Here is a 21427-nt window from a genome sequence, read left to right as displayed (position 1 = left end):
TGTCGTATCGTCCCGCAAACACCGCACAAGGAAGCTCATTCCACAGCTTCGTGGTACGAGGAAGAAAGCTCCTCGAAAACCGCACTGTGGAGGACCGCCACACATCCAGATGGTGGGGATGATATCGTAACTTGTGGCGTGTCGTACGAAGGTGAAATTCGGCGGCAGGAATCAGGTTGAACAGCTCTTCGGAACACTCCCCGTGATAAATGCGGTAAAAGACACACAATGAAGCGACGTCTCTACGCAACGCCAAGTGATCCAGTCGTTCACAGAGTACTGGGTCCCCGACAATTCGAGCTGCTCTGCGTTGCACGCGGTCAAATGGATCGAGCTGATACTGGGGTGCGCCAGACCAGAGATGACAGCAATACTCCATGTGAGGCCGGACCTGCGCTTTGTAGAGCGCTAGAATGTGGGCCGGCTTGAAGTATTGCCGTGCTCTATTTATGACGCCCAGTTTCTTTGAAGCCAGTTTGGCTTTGCCCTCCAGATGGCCATGGAATTGGCAATTGCTCGAGATTTCGAGACCCAGTATTCCGATACTAGGCGAGGCTTTAAGGGAAGTGTTCTCGAAGAGCGGTGATACGGCAAATGGGGTTTTTTTAGTGGTAAACGCACAAACTTGAGTCTTCTGGGGGTTAAATTGGACAAGGTTCAACTTACCCCATTCCGCGACCTTCTCGAGAGAGGACTCGATAGAAGACACAAGTTTCACCCGGCACTGGTCGACCTTTTCCCGAGAGAGACCTGCATGGCCCGTGTATACGGCATCACCAGTGCTGTCGTCTGCATAGCAATGTATGTTGGCGGTGTCCAACATATCATTGATATGCAGAAGAAACAGCGTGGGAGATAGCACACAGCCTTGGGGCACTCCAGCGTTCACGGGCTTGGGATTCGAGCAATAACCGTCGATAACGACCTGTATGCTGCGCCCAGTGAGGAAGCTGGAGGTCCACTTGCATAAGCTCTCGGGAAGCCCAAATGATGGAAGTTTTGCGAGGAGCGCCTTGTGCCATACACGATCAAAGGCCTTCGCTATATCCAGACCAACTGCCAGGCCTTCCCCCTTGCTTTCAATAGCCGCCGCCCATCTGTGTGTTAGGTATACCAGAAGATCGCCAGTCGACCGACCATGGCGAAAGCCGTACTGCCGGTCGTTGATCAACTGGTGACCCTCAAGGTATACCAAGAGCTGGCGGTTAATTATGCTCTCCATAATTTTGGAGAGTAGGGAGGTAATAGCAATAGGCCTGTAGTTTGCCGGATCCGAACTGTCTCCTTTTTTTGGGATCGGATTGACAAGGGCTGACTTCCATGAATCAGGGACTACGCCTTTTGAATAAGAGTGCCGGAATAAACGCGTTAGCACCGGCGTCAACTCAGGGGCACACGTTCTAAGCACGATTGGAGAAATGCCATCCGGCCCGCTCGACTTCCTGACGTCCAACGAAAACAGAGCTCGCCTAACAGTTTTCTGTCGGAACTGTACTTCAGGCATGGAGCTCTGACACCGCGGGATGGTCGGCGGTGTTTTTCCGGTGTCGTCAAGAGTCGAGTTGGAGGAAAAAAGAGTGCACAGGAGATCGGCTTTCTCTTTTGCCGTATGGGCCAGGGTGTCATTCCTCACGTGCAACGGCGGCATGGACGGCTGGTTGAAGTTACCAAGAGCAGCTTTCGACAACGACCAGAACTTGCGTGTTCCGCTCGGGTAACTGGAAAGCTGCTCGCCAATTTTGACGACGTGCTTCGATTTAGCACGGGTGATTTGCCGCTTAAAAAATCTGGAGGCACGGTTATATTTCCTCTTCAGAACTTTGCAGTTCGGATCCTTTGAGCCCAGCGCCGCAACCCAAGTTCGATACGCCTGTTTTTTGCAGTCAGATGCTGCTCTAACTGACGCATCGAACCAGGGCTGTGATCTGCCACCTATCGGTACTACAGAGCTTGGTATAAAAATATCCATGCCCTGCAGTATCACATCGGCTACTGCAACGGCGCAGGCACTAGGATCATCTGAAAGGAAACAAACCCTGCCCCAAGGGTAGGATGCAAAAAAGGAACGCATCCTATCCCAATCTGCTGACTTGTAGTGCCAAACGCGGCGGGTCGCTGGTGGTCTGCGACGTTGGCGTCGGATAGGCACTACACTCCTGACCAGGCAATGGTCGGACGTTCCGAGAGGGGCGTCGAGAGAGACCTGGTAACCATCGGGATGTGTAGTCAGCAGAAGATCTAATAAGGACGGCATGTGGCTATCCACATCCGGGAGCCGCGTCGGCGACTCAACCAATTGGGACAGACCATACGCCAATGCAAAATTATGCACAGATCGCCCTGCGTAGTCTGTGGTACGTGATCCAAGCAATTCGGCATTGTGCCCGTTGAAATCACCCAAGACTACGATTTCAGCGGAGGGGATCTGAGCAAGCACGTCATCAAATGCCGCTTGAACGCAGCCCATGAGGTGATCCGTTTCTGCGTTACCACTATGGGACCTGTAGACACACGCATAGATGCGGACGCGGTCCTCTAAATCTACGCGGAGCCAGAGAGTAGACAGGCCCCTACCCTCAAAATTGCCGAGACGGCGACAGCAGATATCCTCCCTAACGTACACACATACCCCGGCATGAGGCATGAAATTATGCTCAATTTTGTACCCGGGGTACGTTAAATATGACGTATCGCTAGGTCGAGATATCTGCGTCTCCGTAAGGAAACACAAGGCCGGCTGCGCCGTCTCAAGGTGGTGGTGGACGGCGTTTAAGTTGGAGTGAATTCCCCGGATGTTACAAAAGTCCACATTAAGCGTGGAGCGGGGTGCCGTGGTGTTGCTGCCCTGTTTGTCCTGTGACATACGCGGTACTGTGCCCTCCCCAGAATACGAGGGGCAGCCCGAGCGCGAATGCTCGGGGAGGGATTCTCCGGCTCTACAAGAGCCGGTACCCTCCTGGGGTAATTTATTTTTTAGGACCGCTCTCATATTTTGTTGGGGGGGGGGGGGGGGGGGGGGCCTCCGGTCCTCGACACTAACCTATGCGAAACATAGCGGCACTAGGCCGCTACTTCACGCCGGTATTCTGTGCGAGTGTGGTAAGTAACCCGGACGAGTCTGGCCCGATTGTGCTGACGTCATAAGACAGCAGCGTGACTCTCCCACTTTCAAAAAGCCCGTAGTCGCCTCTTACGACACCCTTGGACCTGGGACTACCCTATTCTTTTTACGCCCCGAGGCAGCACAGGGCATAATCAATTGTAAATCTAAACCATCCTCGATTCCCCTTGAACTCACAAAAAAAATTTCATTAAAATCGGTCCTGCCGTCTAGGAGGAGTTCAGTGACATACACACGCACACAAGAAATATATATATAAAGATATAGATAGGATGTTTTATCACTTATTTAAAAGTCAAAAACTGGTACCCTTGCGAAAAAGTATGCCTCAGACTTGAGAAGAACGGGCGCAAGAAACTCAGCGGGCTTCTCATAAACTCTTTTATTGGGTACGTTTAATAAAATAATACCTACACAACAAAGTTGTCTTCTGTACAATTATAAAAATTTCACAAATCAAAGCTGTGATGAAGTAGTGTTATACTTCCAAATGACAAGAAAAAACTTCTATTGCTGGCCAACTAATAATAGATGTCTTGGCCCAAATTGAACTGCCGTGGTAGCAACTGGCAAGATACGAATCATCCAGTAGTAAAGTTTTTACAATACTCAAATTAAACGAGGAATTTTCTTAATAATGCGTTAGATAACTTTATTGTTTTAATCATCGTTAACCAATATTTGTCGTAGTCTGGCCAGCTGATCTTCTTTTTCTCAATTTCACGGTGTTTTTAATGTAATTCCAAAACTTTCAGTTTGTTTGAATGCATAACTTCACATAATGATATATTGTGCATAAATTGTCACATGAAAATATTAATAAAAACCATGTTTCCAATTCACACGTGGTAGAAATGAAACCTTTAAATGTTTTGGCTTCAAGATAATTTCAAGAATGTAAAATTTCGGGAAGAGGATAATTGTAGGTTTTAGTAATGATCATAGTGATACAAAGTTTGATATTTATTTTACATTTAATTCATCATAATCAGAGCTTATATTTTCGACTAATGATTCAAGAGGGTGATCTTTTTGTTGATACAGTGCGACTGCTGCACATTTTCAAATTAAATTTGGCGGCCAAAAACTAAATCAACTGAATCCCTGTATCCGATGCAAATTTACATTAAAATCACCACTTAACTGATTTTAATAAAAAACATTAAATACCTATATATTCGGAGTACAAATAATTCATTCAATGACATTTCATTACATAGGTATTCAATACAATAAGCAATTCATACAATTGCACTTCAGTTTGGTAAACACTTTTTGGCAGCAGTATTATAATTTTAAGATGTGCATGAACCTCTAAACTGCATATGAAGTCCTGGTACATGTTGCTAGGACTACACGTGATTTCAATCGCTATCAAAGACATTAACTATCACCGCTACCATATTTATGTTCTCCTGGTACGTACCAGCGTACGGGTGACGTACGTCACCTGGTGTTAAGTGATCACCGCCACCCACATTCTCTTGCAACACTAGAGGAATCTCAGGAGCGTTGCCGGCCTTTAAGGAAGGTTTACGCGCTTTTTTTGAAGGTATATTATGGTATACTCGCGTCATACATAAGGCAATCTCTTCTTCAACTATGAGCGCCTGGTACCAAAACACTATATATTGCTCCCTATCTCATTCTTTCGCCCGCTGAATTCTATTATACATTTACTTGTTTTTGTCTCTTATCGTCTGGCTTTTTCGTTGCATCGAGTTTCAAATCAAAACAATGTAAAGAAGTTTCACTACTAAAAATATTTTGGGCGTTTTATATTATCGCCGACAGCGGCTACTGTCCGTATGTTGCCCACATAATAAAAATAATATGCCACTTCGTATATATAATTAATTACTAACACAATAATTAGATTATAAGTTTACTAACAATTTTTCATAGCTTCATAGTGAAAAGGGTTTAAATTTATTGAAGCCATCCAACTGTTACTGATGAAATCGAATTATAGACTAATCTATTATTTGTTCTACAGGTATAAGATTCTCAACAGACGTAACACGGGATGAAGTGAAGGCCCTTTCAGCTCTTATGACCTTCAAGTGCGCTTGTGTCGACGTTCCGTTCGGTGGAGCCAAGGCTGGAATTAAGATCAACCCCAAGGAGTACTCTGAACATGAGCTCGAGAAGATCACGCGAAGGTTCACTCTAGAGCTGGCCAAGAAAGGATTTATTGGTAAGTTTATACAGAAACAGTAGGCATTTGCAATGAATAAAATTACTGTTAATATATTCTTGATAATGTAATGTATGTTCATAGGGACATAAGTGAATTTGCTAGAAACTAAGCTAAGTCGAGTTTGTAAGTCTTTTGTGGGGCGATGTATATGCTTTTACATCAAGATCCCAGAAAATGATCAAAACAAAAGTATTTCGTCATTCAAAAGAATTGTTAAAAAACGTTTGTATAGCATAAATGACTTTCTTAATGATCTGTGGTAGATGGGGAATGGAGCGATCGCCCTCAGGCTATTAAATAATAAGTTTAACTGTACAATATTACGTAAACAAATTTTTGATGAAAAAAAAGCCCGCTGAGTTTGTTGCGTCCATTCTTCTCAGGCCTGAGGCATTCATTTTGGAATGGGTGATAGTTTTTTTTTACTTTCAATAAGTGATGTCACATCCTATTTTGAACAAAAACATTTGAATTTATAATTCGAAGGAAAAATGTAAAGGACCTTAGTAGTTGGTGTCAAGATCTATATTGTTCCTAAACTTTTAAAAAAAATACCTCGTTATCTGACGTTGAACAACTGCGCGATATGTAATTACATTTGTCTCGCACAGTCATGCTTTGCACAGCATTACCGGCCTTTGAGGATAGATTGCAATCTATTGGCTACAGATGATCTGAAACTTGAACTTTACGCCTTGGCGACTGACTGACTGACTGTTTCCTCAAAGGCTGGTAACGTATTACGTATCTTATTATTGATATTATTATTCTCTTTATTACAATTTCATCTTATTTTCTACATTTATATATATATATATATATAACATTACATAAATATAAAAAATAGAGTCCCGTCGGCGTTGGTTCACGACAATTCCGCCGGTGGTTAGGGCAGACTGAGGAACTTCCGCACGATGCGTGCCGTTCCCAAAACAGCTGCTTTCTGTAACCGACCCTTTATTATTATTATTATTATATAGGCATCGAAAAAAAAACGTTTAAAACTTAATACCTTTCACGATTTTTGTCGCATGGCACGCAGAACTCCACAAACACGCGACTAATCCACCGACGCGAATTGACAGTGTCAATTTGACACGTCAGTCCGTGGAGGTAAGTAATTGAAAAGCGACGCTACCAAATCGATAACTGTTTTAATTTCCCAGAAATCGATACTGTTTCAAATCCCCTCGGTCTCCCCTACTTCACATTATGCCATTGTATAATATTGTTTAAATGGTTCTAATTCTAGCAATTCTAATAACAAATTTCCCTTAGAACAAATATAATCATAAAAGCTTTTGAAGAATCAGTCCGAGACAAAGATGACGCCCAAGTCCCTAATGACATTACCATTAATGACATAATCTTATATCTTTAAACGAGCAATTCTTGTATATATATACAGGGTGTCCCGTAATCAGTGGACCAACGGGATACCCGTGATAGGGGTGGTCATCATCTATCGAAAACACCAAATTTTACTGTTCTAGGGCCAGTAGTTCAAAAGATATGATTTTTTAAGCATTATTTTGAAAATTCTACCCTTATCAACACAAAAGTTGAAAAAAAATATTTTTTATTTTTATTTTGCCCTGTTTCTTAACTTAAGGTGGCTGAGGAAACATGTGTCTTCACAATTAAATCCATTTTTGTGAATAAATATTGCCAAATTAAAAATTAAAAACCAAAACATGCGCAAATATCAAATAACTAAATTTGCAACGTGATGTTTGAAGCAAGCTAGTGCAAAAAAAATGTATGACAGCCTTGCGGACCATTATTTAAAAAACATCTGCAGTTCATACTGATTCCAAAAAGGTATAATTAATCATTATTGTGAAACAATAAAAGACAATAATTATTTTAAATCAACATTAGATAGCAATTTCTTGGCGGAATTTACAATAAAACAAAAGTAAATAGTTAGAATTTTTTTATTTATTTCTTATAATAAATGTTCGAAATGTCTTCCTCTTACTCTAAGGCATAGCCGGCATCTTCTTATAAAATTTCTTTTTAAACTTTTTAACGCCCTTTCATTATTTTTGACTTTTTCACTCACCACATTCAGTTTTTGTCTTAGCTGTCTTTCGTTATCGTTAACGGTTTCATATACGGATTCTTTAAAATATCCCCATAAAAAATAATCCAATGGATTAAGATCAGGTGATCGAGCTGGCCATGGGATTGTACCTCCTCGTCCAATCCACCTACTTGGGTAAGACTCGTTTAAATATTCCCTCACTTGTCTGCAATAATGAGCGGGTGCGCCATCATGCTGTAACCACATCCTCTCACATACCTCCTGTGGTACATTTGCTAATAAATTACTTAAGTCATTTCTTAAAAATTGCAAGTACCGAGCACCATTAAGCCTCGGTGGGAGCTCAAATGGACCAATAAGTTTACCATCTAAGATTCCAGCCCACAAATTGACTCCAAACTGGTGCTGGAATCTATCTTCTCGTACAATACGTGGATTCACAACAGCCCATTCATGTAAATTATGAATGTTAAACACTCCAACTCTTTTAAAACACGATTCATCGCTCCATAATATTGAATTGAAAAATAGTGGATCTTGTCGGCATCGGCGAAGCATCTCTGCACAAAAATCTATCCTCCGTTGATAATCAGCAGGTAATAGTGCCTGCACTCGTTGAATATGATAAGGGTATAAACTGTTTCTTTTTAAAATGCGATGTACTGTTGTTTTTGCTATACCAGTACGTCTTGAAATACGACGAACACTCGTAGAAGGTTCTTCTGTCACTTCGGCCAGTATTTGAAGTTCATCGACTCTTCTAGGTCTTCCCACGTTGTTTGCAGCTCCGGGAATTCTGCCTTCTAAATACGCGTTATTTACACGGAGAAAAATTCGATGATCCGGATAGCGGTCGCGATTAGGATAGCGCTCACGATACGTACGGGCTGCTTGCCGAGCGTTTGCATTACACAGACCGTAAATAAAATACATCTCAGCATATTCACGAGGAGTATAGGTATTAGGCATTTTATAAAATCCGGGCAAACAGTATCCAAATCACAAAGACAAACAAGGTCCAATTCAAGCGTCAGTCACCAAAAAAAAGAGTCGTAATGGTAGCGAAGTAAAAAACACGTGTGCAGCTACGAGCTATGAGCAAGTCTCTGATGAAACTAAGAATAATTTGAAAAATTAGGGTGTGGGGATCATAGGCGTCGGCCAATAGGACCCCGTAAACGAAAAAGGTACCTGAGCGAGAAAGAGATAGCATATTGTGTTATCTCTCTCTCGATAACAAAATAATTCTCAGAATAGATAGCGCTTAAATGTTTCTCGCAATTGGAGTCTAAAATTGGTTATTAAGTTATTTTTTTTTGTAAAATGTAATATTGTTATACCTTTTTGGAATCAGTATGAACTGCAGATGTTTTTTAAATAATGGTCCGCAAGGCTGTCATACATTTTTTTTGCACTAGCTTGCTTCAAACATCACGTTGCAAATTTAGTTATTTGATATTTGCGCATGTTTTGGTTTTTAATTTTTAATTTGGCAATATTTATTCACAAAAATGGATTTAATTGTGAAGACACATGTTTCCTCAGCCACCTTAAGTTAAGAAACAGGGCAAAATAAAAATAAAAAATATTTTTTTTCAACTTTTGTGTTGATAAGGGTAGAATTTTCAAAATAATGCTTAAAAAATCATATCTTTTGAACTACTGGCCCTAGAACAGTAAAATTTGGTGTTTTCGAGAGATGATGACCACCCCTATCACGGGTATCCCGTTGGTCCACTGATTACGGGACACCCTGTATATATTCTGAATCTCGGAAACGGCTCCAACGATTTTCATAAAATTAAGTATGCAGGGGACTTCGGGGGTGATAAATCGATCTAGCTAGGTTTCAATTTAAAAAAAATGGTTTTATCCATGTTTGAATGAGAAACAGCTACAATAACATTAGAATACAAAGGTAAATTTCGCCACTATATACAAGACTATTATAGCTCAGATGGGACATTGGGTGATCCGGAAAGCAGAAGACCCCGGTTCGAATCCAGATGTCCTATTACATTTTTTTTTGTTCAAGTTTTGTACATTCTTAAAAATCCGAGCAAGGCTCGGTCGTCCGGATATTCTTGTATTAATGAATGTCGATGGAGTGAATGTTTAAAAATATTCAGCATCATGCAATTGTTTACACACCACTTCCAAATTCAAATATTTTTATACAAAATAGGATGTGAACGTCAAAAACCTGAGAAGACCTGACCTGAGAAGAACGGGCGCAACAAACTCAGCGAGCTTTTTTGTTTCATCGAAAAAATATGTTTACAAAGTAATATTGTACAATTAAACTTATTATTTAATAGCCTGTGAGCAGTCGCTCCATTCCCAATCTGTAGTATCATTAAGAAAGTTATTTATGTTATAGTAACCACACAAGCGTTTTTTAACAATTCTTTTGAATAACAATACTTTTGTTTTGAACATTTTCTGGGATCTTGTTGTAAAAGCATATACATCGTCCCACAAAAGACTTACTAACTCGACTTAACCGAGTAGTAGGCATTATAAGCTTATGTCTGTTCCTCGTGTTAACATTATGATTATGACGGTTTCTAGCAGATTCAGATTCCATATGATGAGCATTTTTCTAGTCTCCTCTAGTATGAAATTATCTATCAAATTAAACAACAAGATGTAACAAGATGTAATGTTTCTACATTCTTAATTGTCAGGCAATACAAACTGTTCTGAATCATTAAGTGCCCTATCGTTTGATGTACCACAATATAGAACACGTCATACGAAACTCCTGGTTGCACCACGTACCAAAACGAACTATTATAAAAACTCGGTTATTTGCAGGATTCAAAATAATTACAATAATAACTATGATATTCTAGATATCTTCATGTTAGAAAAGGATAAATTGAAGCGTGAAATTATTAAATTACACAAGTCTAAAGCAGTGCCTTACTCATTTGTTTAAAATATATACATATTGTTATCTACTAACCACACACATACCCTTTCACACCCACACACAAACATACACACAGTAAATAAGAAACACAAGAGGCAGTTGTTCTGTAATATATCCTGTTGTAAAACTATTGTAAAATAATATTGTGAATATGAGTAATCTATAATGGAATTAAGAATTATGTTATATATTATTGTTTATTAACGTTTACTGTAACGCTAACGATTACCAATAAATAAATAAATATTAGAATAATTGATAGAGTACAGTTCAAAACATATACCGGTCTATGTTCAATACATTTATTATTATTTTTGCATACTTGTTTTATGTACTCATTTTTTACGTTTATCCATCAATCGCACAGAGGCGGCAACTGTATTATAAGATTGTCAGATGATATTATCTACAGATAAGTGCACGCGATTTTGATACAGAGTCCGAGAGTTGCTAAATATTGATCGCTATAGCAACAGAAGGTGTGGTTTTACGCGTAACGTGCTAGAGCAGGAGCCCGTGAACTATCAAAAGTGTCTGGCTAATAAGGAAACATCGTCTACTTATTACCCAAGTATTATATATTAAAATCAGCCTTTATACTATGACGTAACTAAAATTATAATTTCATGAACATTAAGGGTTAGTCTGGCAAGGGGTTGCCACGTATATATATGTATGGATATATACATATTTATTTATTTATAATCTCTTATAAAATGCTCACAGAATACCCTTATTTATTTATGGTGTGTGTGGATGATGCAGCTACTGTACTCAATAACTTTTGTATTAATTTACATTTACTTTTTTGACTTACTCGTGTAAGACTTTGACGTTTGAGTGTGTCTGTTGCAGCATTTTACATTTTACGTATTACATTGTAATTTGAATGGTTTTTAATCGATGTACTTAAATGTAAATCTTGATATAAAAGAGTGGCCATGAGTTTCTTGCTACTTCTTCTCATTAGCTCAACCCTTTACGAAGTAGCGGTAGATTCAATAAGAATTTTTTTTTTTTTGACATTCATAAGTGTCATTTCCGCGACCTAGGTACGTGAATAAACTGATTTTGATGTTAAGTGTCTGGCAATGAATAACGTGATTTCTAATAATATTCTGAAGGTAATACCGCAAAATTGCACTTTATTATTTGATGTATTTAGATCGGTATTTTGCACACCTTTAGTACCGTTTACCTGCCAAAGCCACTGTAACCTAAACTCCGTAATGGACCATCGTTCTTACCTGTGTTGGGAGCATGCGCTGACAAACTTTCAGCTTTTATAAAAAAACGCAGGTCTGCGGTCCACGGGCTCTTAGACCATGCTCAAGCGAAGTCGCCCGGGCTGCGAGTATTTTGACAGTAGACTCGCTCCGCTTGAATTGTTTTAAATTAATCGTTAATTTTGTGAAAGTTATTGGCTTCATACAAGCTATTTATGGTTGTAAGGACATATTTAAGCTTTAGTATCTGATTACATTCTGTAAATTATTTAAAATGATTCCGATTTAAATCAGTTTATTCCGATTTATTATAACGTGCAAGATGAGATAGACAGGATTAGTAGGTCCTACCCTAAAAGTCAAAATATCAACGTTGTGTCGCATAAAATCGTATATAACAATTACATTGGGCCTATTATACTATTGTTACACAAAAAAAATGATTTAAGTGGCCTATGGTATGGATTTATAGAGTCCGCATGGCGGGGTAAATACAATTCTTCTCTCAATTATTCTCAACTTCTGAAAACATCTGCGTTGAGCACTTATTGGTAGGGAAAAATCTTAAGTGTTCGAGTTACCGACATGCTCATGACTGGCGCACTCAATAAATATTAAGATAAATAGTTAGACACTTTTTGGTTGGGTGAAATCTCGTGAGTTCGCGTCACTGAAATGCTTGTATTTTTTTTAAATAATGTTATGTCTGTATTTTTTTAAATCGCCTAAAAATTTCAATGATTGAATAAAATAATGTTGAAGGAAGCAAGCGGATATTCACTAGCTGTTTTGAATTATTCATTACATCCGACGCGATAATAACAATCTGATACTAAGCGAAACATGCGAAGAGTCCACAAAAATTAGAACAACATGTTGCAAAATTATACAAATATTTGTTGATTCCACTGTCTTTTGTCGACTTTTTAAGGCTATGGACCGAACCAATGGCCTTGAAGAATCGAGCGGAGCTAGGTTACCTCTCTCGCACAAGATCGCCATAGTTTTAATTCAGAATTAGAAGCATTTTTAATTTATTACACACATAATACAATTTTCTTTACAAAACTAACAAAAATATGTCATGTTAAATTGTATTGGTGTACAATTAATGAATTTTCGTACAATTTTTATCTAGATAGCATGGCTCCAACTATATAAGTTTTTTGGTGATTTTTTTCGCACTGTCTATAAAAAAAAAGAAATGTGAAGAAAAATGAAATTTCTTCTCATATTCTGTAGATGTACATTTATTTTGGAAAAATATAAGCTTTATATAAACCGTCAAGAATTGCTTTCAATTATGCGCTATTTTGGCGATGTTTTTTTATGAAAATATGGTACGAGACGAGCGGGACGTTCAACTGATGGTTATTGAAACGCCCTGCCCATTACGATTCTTGAAACGCCCAAAAATTCTGAGCGGCACTACAACTGCGCTCGTCACCTTGAGAGATAAGCTGGTCTCATTCGCCCAGTGATTTCACTAGCTACGGTGCGCTTCAGACCGAAATACAGTAATGTTTACACATAACTGCTTCACGGCAGAAATAGGCGCCGTTGTGTTACCCATAATCTAGCCGGCATCCTGTGCAAAGGAGCTTCCCACTAGTGATTTCTTGGGAAAGCCGCTTAAGACCTGGCATTGTTCTGGAAGTATCTTGCAAAGAAGTTCATTCTACAGTTTGGAAGTACGTGGTGCAAAGTTCATTGACAATCGCACTGTACGGGAACGTCACATAATATCCAGATGGTGAAAATGATGTCGAAGTTTGTGGAGTGTCGTGCGAAGGTGGAATTCAGATAAAACCAAAACGAAAGCAAATATTTACAATCAACTCGTACTGTGAGATTACAGCGTGTTGCGGAGCTAGTCTAAAATAATATCTACTCTATATATTATCAGTTGTTTTAACACAGGAAGTGACGTCACTATATTCCGAACCACGTCTTCAGTCATGTGATGACGTGAATGAGACAAGAATTATATATTTAAAGTGCTTGTCAGGATGATACAAATTATTCATACTGAGGTTTTATTGTATTAAGCTGTTAGTTTGTACGTCTTATTATCAAAAAAAATGATTGTCAGTCATTATTACTTAGCGAGCGCATGATAAAAAATAATTAAATATTGTTTAAAAATAATTAGTTATTGAGTTCCCTTCTACAATTCAAAAGTCATACACTACCCAAATTTAATTTGGTCAAACTAGTGGTGTATTTATTAGACTGAGAGCTGACCCGACAGACGTTGTTCTGTATATAATAAATAAAATAATGTTTTTATATGAATTTGTCAATAATATGTACATAACATCAAAAATAATTTCGTAAAATATGCACCCTGCTGTCGTAATGAAATTGTTTCACAGCAGAACTGTCAAACCGTGCGTCAATCAATTTCCCATAGAAATGATGTATGGACACATCAAAGGAAAAAAAAATTTGTTGTTTTTATTTAATTTAGCAGCATTTTCCTATTTATTCACCTTTTAAACCTTCTCTGGACTTCCACAATTAATTCAAGACCAAAATTTGCCAAATCGGTCCAGCCGTTCTCGAGTTTTAGCGAGACTAACGAACAGCAATTCATTTTTATATATTTAGATTATGTACAGTATTTAGTAGCACACATTTAATGTGCAACGTTCACTGCTGTACAGGAGCAGCAGAGCCACCACACCCAAGGGATTAGTGTTGGTACTAGTACTACTTTTTTTTTAATGAAAATAATGGACTAGTCGCCCTGCCCATTACAATACAGTGCCGCTCAGGATTCTTGAAAAACCCAAAAATTCTGAGCTTCACTAAAATTCCGCTCGTCACCTTGAGACATAAGATGTTAAGTCTCATTTGCCCAGTAATTTCACTAGCTACGGCGCCCTTCAGACCGAAACACAATAATGTTTACACATAGTAATGTGAAAAGCAGTAGCTTTACAGCAGAAATAGACAACGTTGTGGTGTCCATAATCTAGCCGGCATCCTGTGCAAAGGCGCTTCCCACCTAGTACTGTAACGCATTCGTCTAACCGATTTATTCCCCGGGCTATTGACAAGCACATCACACAGTTCTTCAGTTATGTCACATATTTAATCAATAGTCAATACTTATCTGACAAATAATAAATTGCCTTCAACGCTTCACGACTTCTTCAGATCGACAAGGTGAAACATGTTAGCAGATGGATTAATATTGACGTTCATTTGGTCACGTCCTCACACACCTACTGTATAGTGACGTAACGCAGATTGAGAATAACAGATAACGAAAAGTAGACATTCCGATAATGTGATCGATAAAAGAATTAGCAACAGGCGTCTGTGTTTGTGTTATGTAACATTGATAACACGGCTCATGACCTAGCAACAGTGCACCAAATAATATTAACTTATTAAGCAATTGATTATGAGAAAGCTCATAGTCGCTTAGAGGGCAATGGAGAGAGCTATGTTCGGAGTTTCTCTGCGAGATCGAATCAGAAATGAGGAGATCCCTAGGAGAACCAAAGTTACCGACCGAACGAAGTTGCGAAACTGAAGTGGCAGTGGGCTGGGCCTATAGTTCGACGGACAGATGGCCGTTGGGGCAGTAAAGTCCTCGAATGGCGACCACGTACCGGAAGACACAGTGTTGCTAGGCCCCCCACAAGATGGACCGACGATCTGGTGAAGATCGCCAGAATACGTTTGATGGTGGCAGCGCAGGACCGATCGTCGTGGAAATCTTTGGGGGAGGCCTTTGTCCAGCAGTGGATTCTTTCGGCTGATGTTGATGATGCAATGGAATCTCCAACTGATAGCATGATAATCTCAATTCATTAAAATCAATATATTTTATGTTTTAAATAAATAGGTTAACTTGGCCATCGCATCGAAAAATCTAATTATATATATATATATAATCTGTATTACTCGTCACCTGTCACCTTACATAGCAGTGAAGCACCATAACAAGCCAGTAAACGAGTAAATACATAGCCCCACGCACACACTTTCACTAATACAAGTCGATCGACCGCTATTATAAGATTTGCCATCGTCTGTGACAGATCAGTTTGCGTCGCAATAAAATATTTTTAAAATGCCGTCGTGCGTTGTGGAAAAGTGTAAAAACGATACTATATAAAAGTATTAGTGGCCATATATGATTATTTAAGGGAGAAAAAATTGTGTAACTAGTATCGCCCGTAACCGCACTCACACTAGCATAACGGTGCATCACTTGCTAATATCACGGCGCGGAGTCCTTCTTTTTTTACTCGTCCGTGCTCGTGAGATGCATTGTGTTTTTATACGACAATGTGTTTTCCTACGATGGCCAAATTAATCTATTTATTCAAAACGTAAAACATTTTCAATATTGATATGGTCACTGTAAGTTGATGTTAGCTTAGCTAATTATGTAATAACTTAAGACAGAACGGTCGGGTCTAAATAAATTGACCGACTTGGTATACAACTTTTTACGGTAGAAAAACTGAGTTGCGAGACTTGTCTTATTATTGAATCTACCACTGAAGGCAATAAATCATAATATCAACAAAATCTTTATAATTTAAGCAGGCAACCAACACCTATGCAGAGTTCTATAATAATTGATTAGCCTGCAACACGAAAATTTACAAAAACCTCTCACAGAACAGTGAAGGAAAAGTACAAAAATCGTTATTATTTTGTATATTACAAATATATATATATAAATATATATTATAGTGTGGAACCAAACGTAAGCGCTTCTAAAATATATTATATTTTAAACATTATCCAGCCCCATACTAGGCAAAGCTTGAAACAATCTGCGCCAGACCACGAAATAAGATAATACTACTAGCTGATGCCCGCGACTTCGTCCGCGTAGAAAGGGCTTTTAAAAATAATACGGAAGTTCGGATTTGAAGATTATCTCATGTCTCACTCCAGTTCCGGTTGCCGTTTTCGCTCCCGTTTCTTGAATGAGAATGAATCTTATTTCGAGGGAGATTGCGATGGCGAACTTAATCTACTATTGGTATAGTTATAGCTCATCGACGAAATTTCAGTTTTTCAGAAAGCCCGCGGGAATCATGGATTTTTCCGGGATAAAATGTAGTCCATGTCCCTTACCAAGCTCTAGTCTATCGCTGTACCAAATTTCATCAAAATCGGTTCAGCAGCGCCGGCGTAAAAGCGTAACTAACAAACTTACATTCACATTTATAATATTAGTAGGGATGTATATACATACTCATTCATAAATACGTATATAAACATCCAAACCCTCGAACAAACATCACAAACTCATTCATCATCAGATACAGATACTGGAGCGTGCATACAGATGTTTGCACGCACCAGTTGGAACCCGTCACCCTAGCACTGCGGTCAGGCTCAGTAACCAGGGGGCTGTCAGGTCGATAACAATATTGAGAGCCCAGTACACTCTGTCTAATTACTGAGGGTGAACTGCTCACATCTGTTCTCGGTAGCGCTGCGTGGCCTCACACGTTCCCACAGAACTTGTGTTCCCGGCACTCTTCACATCCACCCCATCAAGGTCGCGCTATACAATAAATAAGATCCAATAACTAGAGTGGAGACATGATGTGAATATCTTAGTCCTGTTGGCTGTCACACACACACATCTCCTCTCATCTGCCTCTGCTTGGTGGAGTCCGGGCCGTGCGGGGGAGGTTCCTAAACTAATACTTCAGCGCTGAGATTATCAAATTAGTATCCTTTATTATCGACAAGAACACTAGTGGAGCCACACTTTCTGGTGCGGAAATGATATGAACTGCTCTCTGTGACCAATCAAACATTTGACTAGAGCATGCGAAAAGGTAGACTCGACCTTTTACTTTAGAGATACGAGAGACGCTACGCATCACGCCAGGCTAAGGAGCAAATGCAGTTTCCACTTTGTAGCGCTCCGAGCCAGTGGGACATCGTTGGATCCATTAAACATTAAAATAAAAAAAATCATTAAAAATTATTTCATAAAATGCAACTAAAACGTAAACACTATGTATTTTAACATCGTGTCATGTTCCGTTATGTTCGCTTTCGGTCAAACGTGACCGAACGTCCCTGTCTAATAAATATAAAGATCTCACCAACCATGTCACCGATACACAGATTCATAGCCCAAAGGACATTCGCCAGTGGTCTTTCATCGCTTAAACCTGACTGTATCATGCAATACATGGATGGCTTAGTCGTTAAGAGCGCAGGGACGAAACACGAGAGGCGCGGGCTCGAATCCAGCATCGTCCGTTAAATTCGGTACTATATTTACAATGTTTTATAAATAATACGATACCATAGCATTATCTGGAGGCACATTGGCTGTTCCACGATGAAAACAATCGCGATCTAAGGCAATCCTTGGAAGAGCCTTCACGCGAAGGGTTCCTGACTTAAAAAACTTTACATGTAAATATAACTTAGTTGTTGTCAACTCTAAAAACTTTAAACCTGTACTATGTTAACCTATAAAGATAATTATAAGTTTAACATAATATTTATTTTAATTTCTGATAGAGCAACATATTTTAGTAAAGAAAAGGTTTTTTTTATTATTATCTACGATTTGTGATTTCAATTCCACAGCGTAGGCTTGTGCGGTTGTAGTGAAGGCAATGGGCGAAGTAAATCTCTCGCCATTGTCACAAAGATTTGAAGCCATATACTGCACGGCCCCGAACAAGTACAGCTCTAAGTAGATCATTTATAATCATATTATATCACCACATTGAAATATGAAGGTAAAACATTGTTAGATCATTGTGAAGGAAAAAGTTATCAGCGTTTTGAAAATCGTTTCAGCCTTTTCAGAGAATAGCATTGTAATTAGGAACAAATCAGCAGAAAAACAAACAAAATATGTTTTCTGATATCTAAGTTCAACCATTACACAATATTTTTTACTCACAAAAAGCAGCGGTTTAGATCAAAGTAAAAGCTAACAAATTTGTCGAGATATAGAAAACTAGTGGCCCGTCCTCTCTCAGGATGTATTTGTATCTGGCTGAGTTGAATAATGACAATGAAATGTTATTCCAGCTATTCCCCATTTGTTTTTCTTTCTGTCAAAATGATAATTTTATTACATAGAAGAAAAAAATCAACACAAGCGAAAACGTGACGGTTATGGACCCAACGCGGTGTCAGTAAGAGAAGAACAAAGTTAGTTTAAGCATTTTCAATCCGGGAATTTTGATTTCAAAGTGGAAGGCTCCTTTGGACAGGATGCCGGATTAGATTATGGGTACCACTACTGCGCCTTTTCTGCCGTGAAGCAGTAATGTGTAAGCATTATTGTGTTTCGGTCGGCGCCGTAGCTAGTGAAGCTGAAGCTATATCGAATAAACGTACAAAGCCATTTGGCTCATTTTGGAACAACTCCTTTATCGATTTTCGACAATACGCTCCGATATACTGCAAAGTACTTCATGAAAAACAAATGATATTCAAATTATTCTTTTTTTAATCTAATAATTATTGCAACTTTACCGATACTGACGTATTTACGTAAACTTGTAGACCGTAATAAAAAGATCTACAACTTTCACACTTTTTTTACATAACCTCAAAACTTATGTGAAAAATTCAAATAACAAAGTTTTTGTTTTTTTTTTTATATCTTTTTCAACCTCACTTCAAACTTCAAACACTGCCCGACCTCAGATAGCCCGTAAATTATTTTTCCTTTCATATTTGTTATATTCTCTTTTTTTTTTCCAATGGGTTTCATCCTACAATGATTTTTTTTCACTTTTTATCATTTTCAAAGGCTCCAGCATTGGTCTATTAGTGATATTATGTTATTTGTAGTCAATCTGTCGGTCGTCGACCATTAGACCGTTACGTTTACCTTTCGTGGACTACTCAGGTAAATTGAATTTTGCTTATATCCGTTAGGTTTTAACTGTTTAGCCAATGTCAGCCGTGCGAAACTAATAGCGATTTACATTGATTCTTACTTTTGTTTTTCTTTGGCCCCCTTTTTCTGTCAACATTATTAAGGCATCTATAAATCGAATTTTTACAAGCAAAGTTTTATACAAGTTATAAAAGTTATTCATAAGATTGAGAGCGAATCGTGCAACATACCTAAAATTAGATTCGGGAGTTAATGGTGCATTTTTGACACGACTTTAAATAAGATTTTCAAATCATCAATATTCTTGTTTCTCAAGTATTTATGAAACCCGTTCTCTCCGATACCTACTAGTGAGTCAATTTAAATGCGGTTGTATATTTTTTTTTGTAAGAATGCACATTGCTAAGGATGAAATAATTGATCTACTTTAGAGAGCGCGGGCAAGACATACGTCGCCGGCCTTTGAAATGAGAATAGGTTATATGTTATATTAAGTAGAGTAGGTTATATAAGAAGCCTATATATTATGGAAGGTTTCCTGAGGTGAAAAGCTCACAGTCTTATCGACTCGGGTGATCCTACAGTAATTGCGCATTTTGCCAGTAGTTTGCTGCTGGTAAAATTTGTTTTATTTTTTTATTTCGTATTATTTAGTACTAGCTTTTACCCGCGACTTCATCCGCGTTGAATAGTTACTGTGGGCATTTTTTTATCTTTTAGGATACTTTTGAAATAATATACTATACTAAATAGCTAATAATATATTTTGCAGAGAAGCACAAAATTTATGTAAATACGTATAATCCGCTCAATAGGTCGCTCAAAGGGCTATGGTCTGAGTATCCCTGCGAGATCGAATCAGAAATGAGGAGATCCGTAGGAGAACCAAAGTTACCGACATAGTCCAAATAATTGCGAAACTGATGTGGCAGTGGGCAGGGCACATAGTTCGTGGGACAGTTGGCCTTTGGGGCAGTAAAATGGTGACCACGTACGTTGGTAGGCCCCCCACAAGATGGACCGACGATCTGGTCAAGATCACCGGAATACGTTGGATGAGGGCAGCGCAGGATCGATCGTCGTGGAAATCTGGGGGGGGGTCTTTGTCCAGCAGTAGGTAGACGTCTTCCGGCTGATGGAGAAGAAGAAGATGTATAATCCTTTGAATTTCCGTGCATTACGATTCAACAATAAATTGACTTTCAATCTTAACATTCCTTTTATCTAATATGCCAAACATAAAGTAAAATGTGAAGTTGTAATTTTAAATTTTGTTTGTTTTTGAAGGGCCTGGTGTGGACGTGCCAGCCCCTGACATGGGCACAGGAGAGCGAGAAATGTCCTGGATCGCAGATACATACGCAAAAACCATTGGTTATCAAGACATCAATGCGCATGCTTGTGTTACCGGGAAACCAATCAATCAGGTATGATATTTCCACGTCATTGTCTTGTCTATAAGATGTTAATTAAGTAGGTTCATTGCCAGAAACATCGTGGCAACCCCATGCCAGACACCCTTAATGTTCATGAAATTATAATTTTACTTACGTCATAGTATTAAAGCTGATTTTTATATATAATACTTGAGTAATAAGTAGATGATGTTTCCTCATTAGCCAGACACTTGATAGTTCCAACCCCTTGCCAGACAAACATTGTAAATGTGAGAATAACGTAATTTGTTAATAATATTCTGAAGGTAATACCGAATAATTTCACTTTATTATTTGATGTATTTAGATTGGTATTTTACATACCCTTAGTACCGTTTACCTGCCAAAGCCACTGTAACCCAAACTCCATAATGGTCCATCGTTCTTACCTATGTTGGGAACATGCGCTGACAAACTTTCAGCTTTTATAAAATAACGTAGGCTTAGGGTTCACGGGCTCTTAGACTACTACTAGAAGGGATGCTAGGACATTTCTTTACCAAGACCTCTGGTCTTTTTTTGGAGAAAAGAAAAGAAGAAAGAATGAAATTTAAATAAAAAAGTTAAAACTGTTCTGTAGACTGCCAAACTTTAC

At 38.7% G+C, this 21427-nt stretch overlaps 1 protein-coding gene across 1 annotated transcript in view; it reads left to right on the top strand.

Moving 5' to 3' along the window:
* The window catches only part of LOC126965772 (glutamate dehydrogenase, mitochondrial), a 42487-nt gene that overhangs the window by 9461 nt on the left and 11599 nt on the right, over window positions 1-21427 (top strand). Inside the window, exons 2-3 of the mRNA XM_050809529.1 lie at window positions 5118-5318; window positions 20684-20823. Coding sequence (XP_050665486.1) covers window positions 5118-5318; window positions 20684-20823 — 341 coding nt within the window. The remainder of the gene's footprint in view (window positions 1-5117; window positions 5319-20683; window positions 20824-21427) is intronic.

The sequence above is a fragment of the Leptidea sinapis genome, chromosome 8 (genome assembly GCF_905404315.1).
Source record: "Leptidea sinapis chromosome 8, ilLepSina1.1, whole genome shotgun sequence".
In the NCBI taxonomy this organism is placed as follows: Eukaryota; Metazoa; Arthropoda; class Insecta; order Lepidoptera; family Pieridae; genus Leptidea; species Leptidea sinapis.
This window is presented reverse-complemented; position numbering and strand designations above follow the sequence as displayed.